The sequence below is a fragment of the Pogona vitticeps genome, chromosome 6 (assembly GCF_051106095.1).
Source record: "Pogona vitticeps strain Pit_001003342236 chromosome 6, PviZW2.1, whole genome shotgun sequence".
Taxonomy (NCBI): domain Eukaryota; kingdom Metazoa; phylum Chordata; class Lepidosauria; order Squamata; family Agamidae; genus Pogona; species Pogona vitticeps.
Genome location: NC_135788.1, coordinates 110431719 through 110437904, shown reverse-complemented (window position 1 = coordinate 110437904; position 6186 = coordinate 110431719). Strand labels below are relative to the sequence as shown.

Below are 6186 nucleotides of genomic sequence, written 5' to 3'. Positions count from 1 at the left end.
CTGGAGCTGGCTCATCCATAGGGTCTCCATGCGGCAGAGGCAACTTGGTAGCACTTAACAACAGAATGTATCCAGTTCCGATTCTGTTACTGCAGCTATTAACCCGCAAAGGATACAAAATGTTGAACCCACAGGGTCCCTGAAAGTTCACTCTTTATGCTTTTTAAAAGGACTCTGCAGGATGACGCGTCTTAAAATTAGGACGAGGAGTTCACATTAATCAAGGCTGATGAGTCTTCAAAAATAAAAATAAAATGAAAATACCGTGGGCACAATCTCTATATTATTGTTGTTTAAATTCTTGAAGTTAAGGGGGAGGGCGAAGAAAGTGTAAAGACTGGCAGCCCTGATGACCTTTTCAGTAAATGCTGGGGATAAGAGAGGGAGGGAGGGAGGGAGGGGAAAAAGGAAGGGGATTTTTAAGTGCCTTGCCATTTCTGGGTCTCTTAACGCAGAGCCCGTGAATGCACCAATCAGAGAGCAGATCCAGTCCTAAAAATATTCCCGCGCCTCTTTTACCTCTGAAACCGACATTCATGGGTAACCTTATAAGGCAATGCTAATCACAAAAATATACGCAAGCTTTCCAGATCACTGAACCGTTTAACTTTACACGCCGCCTTTTCAGTCCCTGGCACTCATTGTCGAAGAGGGATAACTGTAGTCACTTCAGTCACCTGAAAACGGAAGCGCCTTTGGGTAGAAGAGCTTGAAAACCGTGCTTCTGGACTCTAAGTCCCAGAATCCCTCAGTTCACAGGGTGACTGTAGCCCACCGGGTGTTCCATGGACTTCAATTCCCAGAAGCCCCAGCCAGCAAGTCGATGGAAAAGCTATTGTAGCAGCTGTGGTCATGAGAAAGTCCCATACTCTTATTCCTTAATTATAGCATCTCACCTGGTTACTGAACAAGTGGGTTCCAGTTCAAATCAAGCCGGAACCATCTCTAGAGGCAGAAATGTTGAAACTGAGTCTAACCTACTTTGGACATTTTATGAGAAGGCAGGAAATTCCAGAGAAGACAGAAATACTGGGAAAAGTGAAAGGCAGCAGGAAAAGAGGAAGATATAATAGGAGTCGGAAGTTTACAAGTGCAGAGAAGGGGAGTTGAGGACAGTACATTTTGGAGATGGCTCATCTCCAAAATGGGTTTGGAGGGTTGACATGAGTCAGAGATGGACTTGATAGCACACAACAAAAAAAACCCTAAATTCTGTAAAATTGGAAATATCCCAATGGTCTAGACCAGTGGTGTCGAACTGTGGCCCTCCAGATATTCTTGGCCTTCAACTCCCAGAAATCCTGGCCAGCAGAGGTGGTGGTGAAGGCTTCTGGGAGTTGAAGTCCAAGAACATCTGGAGGGCCACAGTTCGACACCACTGGTCTAGACCGATCCCTGCCAACGCAGGACCAATCCATAAATGAAACATCCATTACAGGGCACCATCCAACCTCTATTTTAAACTCCCAAGCCAAGGTGAGTGAATCCACCACCTTCCAACTCACTCCGTACCGCAGTTACATGATTCTTGCTATAAGAGTGTCCTCCATGAGAAACCCCCCCTCCTTTCCTCACGCCTTTGACATAATCAGAACATAAACAAAACTGGGGCGGGGGGGGGTCGTTGATAAGAAATTGCCATCACACTCTGGTCACTCCACATCTCAGCAACCTGCTTTTCCTATGAACTTTGACTCAAAAACATTTCTAATGCTTCTCAAGTTACATGTTATGCCCTGGTTTAAATGGCTTTAAGAACGGGGGGGGGGGGGGATTTAACAGGGAAGGTATTGTGTGGATATTGCTATATAAGTAAAGGGCCCCATAAAAGGTGGGGATGGGTCTCCATGGAAATAACTGGCTCCCCTTGCCCCCCCCTGCACAGCACCTGCTGCCTGAGGCGTTTATCTCTCCCTGCCTATTGTTCAGTCCAGCCCCAGTTCTTATCTCTGGTATGTCTTCAAAACAAACGCACAAGGTAAAAGGGACTGATAAAAGAAACTGCCCGGACAGCTATCATCACAAGTAAAACTTTGAACCCAGGTTCCCCATGTGGGTAACTAAAGTCTTATCTATGGGAACACCCCTAGTTCAGCTGTATCTGCTGCTGATCTACGATTTAAGTGGGCAATTTAAAATCCTTCATGTGACAAATTAAGATTCCTCGAGGTTTCCCAGTCCTCAATACATACAGTATCCTTGCATTTCTCTGGGAAATTACTTTTGTTTTAGAAGCTGATGAAGAAAGATGTTTTAAAATCACCAGTTCTATTTGGAGTGAAACCTCAATGAAACTAAGAAACTCAAAAAATAGGGGAATAGTAAACCACTTTTGAGTATTCCCTACTTAGAAGCTGCCAGGTTTCAGAAGTCATGATAACAGAGGGAAGAAAACAGGTAGCTTATGGCAAGAAAAGTTCATGCTGCTTACTGTATGTTTATGCTAATATGGAAATTCAGCATTTTAACTGTGGACTTCAATAGGAATATTCTCTAACTTTCCTTATTTCATGTCCACCCATGGTTAGATAGAGATATTCCAAGTACCCATCTCTACATACCTTGTTTACATCTTTTTACTGCCTTTCAATCAATGTGCCGTGGATTTCAATAGCATTAATCTACTTTGGAAGCAATTTTTCGATACAGGAATCCTGCGGCTTTCTGATTACAAATGTAAAATAAAGAAAAATAGCATGGATGATTAGAAAAGAGGGGAAAACATACAAGACAGTAAGTAAAAGATTTGTCAGTTTCTGAGTTAAAAACTGTGACCCAATATAATCAATAGCTGTCTAAAGAGAATGAACAGAATCTCTAAAAGTGTGGTGGGTACATTATGCACGAAGGCTTATCAAAGCCTTAGGAACCGAAAAACGTTTTTGATTAATTTTGAGTTGATCCGTCCTAAAACTCAAGGCATTTGTCTGCAAGTTATCTCCTCTCCCAGCCCAAAGTGAATGAATGAATGTGTTACTTGAGGCACTTCAAACCGCTGGGAGGGCGAAACCGCCGCCCGGGAGACCTTCCCTCCCGGACCCCCTCGGGCCAGACCCCCCAAAGTTTGGCCTGCCCCCCTTTCCCGCCGCCTCCAGCCCAAGAGGAGCTTTTAATTTAGACGAAAAAGGCAAAGATTTCCTCGTGGAAGAGGCGCCCAGCGGGCAGCGGCCGCCATCCCGCCCGCTTTTCCGCCCGCCGCCACGGCCCCCTCGCCAGACACGGCCGGGTGCAGGAAGGGCAGGTCCGCCGCGTCCCTCTCCGCTGCCACCGGCCCGGTTCCGAAGCGGGGCGGCCGAGATTTGGGCTCTTTTGGGGACCCCAAGAAACACAAAGTTGCCGCGACAGGAGCCATTTCTGGCTGGAGCAGAGCAGGGCCTGGGAACGCACCAATCAGAGCGCAGCTCCGCCCCTATAAATACCAGGCAGCGCCTCCGCTGCGCTCCAGACTTTACTTTTCGGCCCTCGTCGTCTTCGAGCGATCCTCCGCTCCCCCGCTAAGTCCGCCCGCCAGCAGCAGCCAGAGCACCCGCCGTGCGCGCCATGTCCGAGACCGCTCCCGAGGCTCCGGTGGCGGCAGCGCCGCCCGCCAAGGCGCCGGCCAAGAAAGCCAAGAAGCCGGCGGGCGCCTCCAAGCCGCGCAAGGCCTCGGGCCCCAGCGTGACCGAGCTGCTCACCAAGGCGGTGGCCGCCTCCAAGGAGCGCAACGGGGTCTCGCTGGCCGCCCTCAAGAAAGCCCTGGCCGCCGCCGGCTACGACGTCGAGAAGAACAACAGCCGCATCAAGCTGGGCCTCAAGAGCCTCGTGGGCAAAGGCACCCTCGTCCAGACCAAGGGCACCGGCGCCTCGGGCTCCTTCAAGCTCAACAAGAAGCAGCACGACACCAAGGACAAGGTGGCCAAGAAGAAGCCCGCAGCTGTCAAGAGCAAGAAGACCCCCGCCAAGAAGCCGGCTGCCGCCGCCAAAAAGCCCAAAAAGCCCGCCGCCAAGAAGAGCCCCAAGAAGCCGGCCAAGAAGCCCGCCGGGGGCGCCAAGAAGCCCACCGCTGCCAAGAGCCCCAAGAAGGCCAAGCCGGCCAAGCCTAAGAAGGCGGCAGCCGCTGCCAAGAGCCCGGCCAAGGCGAAGGCCAAGGCCGTCAAAGCTAAGCCCAAAGCCAAGCCCAAGACGCCCAAGGCCAAGGTGGCCAAGCCCAAGAAGGCTGCGCCCAAGAAGAAGTGAACGCGCTGCTCACCACCTCGCTCGCATCCCAAAGGCTCTTTTAAGAGCCACCCACCCCGTCACGGCAAAGAGCTGATCTCTCTTTCTCACTCCTTTCACCCGCTCCAACACCACAAGCCCACACGCACGCAACCAGGGCCCGTCTTGCCCATTTTCCCCGCACAGTCCAGAATTAATCATTTGCTTTCAAGGCAATTCTGATTTACCGCGACCTTTTAGGGTTGTCTAGGTTTTACGATTCCCTTTCGGGGAGGGCAAGAGGGGCTGCTTGTTTGGGGATAAATGGGGAACTGAACTTGATTTCTGGCTCAGCAGGCAAATATCTGAGTTACATTAAGTTTTGTTTCATGTTCGGGTACTTGTTCACTGTCCTTAAATAAGTGAATGTCATGTCAGCGACCACATGTAGTAAAGGTAGTACCCTGCCCTTTTGTCAATGAAGCTGTGATTGGCTGTTAATAATCAGCCCTACTATCGTTTTACAATTTTACAATAACAATCTGCAGTCGAGCAGGTTATTAACGGCCAGCCATTAACAAAGCAGGCTTACCGCTCTACCGCCGCGCTGACCTCAGAATACATATTCGACTCAATTTACCGGCAGTACTTCTGCAACATCGAAAAAAACCCACTTCAATCTGACACAAAGCCTAAAATGCAGTCCAGTTGGAACTTTTGAAAACTAAACTTTCTGTGCAAAAGCCTATTTCCAAAATTCTACCTTCCTGCTTTTAAGAAGTGACTAGTGATTGACAATGAATTGGAGAGTACACCAACTCACGTCACAAAAATGTTGACAGAGATCAAGTATAAATAAGGTAGGCTTGTGATTCTGAGCAGCCGATTTATATTGTATACATTTGCCCGAATAAATCCTGGGGATGACGTTATAAATCCTCCCTCCCTTCATTCGCTTGCTACGGAGCTTTTCCTCCCAGGTTGCAGCCTTCTCGGGAATGTATCCTGCGTGTTAAAAGTCGAAACCAGCTTATCCCGACTCTAATAGGGCTTTCAATGTGAAATATTTTAGTTTTACCAGTTCCACCGCAGCGTAAGTTTCTATGGCCGTCGGAATTCGAACCCTAAGGTTCCCTTTATCGTTACACCACGCTCCTTTGTAATTGTTCCCAAAAAGAAGCTCGGAAATATTACTGGCTGAAATTTTTTTGAAGTTAATCTGGATTTATAGATGGATTGGTTCAATTAAGAAACGATACCTAGGGGCGCCAGAATGGCACACAACAGCCCGTTATAGAGAGAAGCCTGTTTAAAATACTGTAGAACAGAAGCCTAGTTCTTCCAAAAATCCAGCTAATTACTGGATCAACTTTTGGAAGGGGGGGGGGAAAACTGGCAAAGTTTTAAAAGAAATATAGCTCACAACATTAGGAAGTTAGCTCTAGGACCAACAACAGCGAAAACTAGCTCTTTTTAAAGTGAAAAGTTGGTGGCTCTTAAAAGAGCCTTTGGGTCTTTTTGTGAGGGTTTGCTGAAAGTGAAACCAGAGTCTTAAGCTCTCTCTCCGCGGATACGGCGAGCCAGCTGGATGTCCTTGGGCATGATCGTGACTCTCTTGGCATGGATGGCACACAGGTTGGTGTCTTCAAAGAGACCTACCAAGTAAGCTTCGCTGGCTTCCTGCAGAGCCATGACGGCAGAGCTTTGGAAGCGCAGATCAGTCTTGAAATCTTGAGCAATCTCGCGCACCAGGCGCTGGAAAGGCAGCTTCCGGATCAGAAGCTCAGTCGATTTCTGGTAACGCCGGATCTCTCGGAGAGCGACGGTACCAGGGCGATAGCGATGGGGCTTCTTCACACCGCCGGTAGCTGGTGCGCTTTTACGCGCGGCCTTCGTGGCAAGCTGCTTCCGCGGAGCTTTCCCACCGGTAGACTTACGAGCAGTCTGCTTGGTTCTGGCCATTTTCCTCAGAAAAAAGTCCTCGAATCTCTCCCTCCGAGATCACCCAGAAGA

At 48.9% G+C, this 6186-nt stretch overlaps 2 protein-coding genes across 2 annotated transcripts; one reads left to right on the top strand and one right to left on the bottom strand.

Moving 5' to 3' along the window:
- The first annotated feature begins 3449 nt into the window (after positions 1-3449).
- LOC110081856 (histone H1-like) lies at positions 3450-4656 on the top strand. Its single transcript, XM_020798939.3, has one exon. The coding sequence runs from the start codon at positions 3541-3543 to the stop codon at positions 4213-4215; it is 675 nt and encodes a 224-aa protein (XP_020654598.2). The 5' UTR covers positions 3450-3540; the 3' UTR covers positions 4216-4656.
- Positions 4657-4722: 66 nt separating this feature from the next.
- LOC110081858 (histone H3) lies at positions 4723-6167 on the bottom strand. The gene has a single exon (XM_020798942.3). The coding sequence runs from the start codon at positions 6133-6135 to the stop codon at positions 5725-5727; it is 411 nt and encodes a 136-aa protein (XP_020654601.1). The 5' UTR covers positions 6136-6167; the 3' UTR covers positions 4723-5724.
- Between the last annotated feature and the right edge of the window lie 19 nt (positions 6168-6186).

Coding starts and splice junctions, on each gene's coding strand:
- LOC110081856 (XM_020798939.3), top strand. CDS start 3,541: ATGTCCGAGACCGCTCCCGAGGCTCCGGTGGCGGCAGCGCCGCCCGCC.
- LOC110081858 (XM_020798942.3), bottom strand. CDS start 6,135: ATGGCCAGAACCAAGCAGACTGCTCGTAAGTCTACCGGTGGGAAAGCT.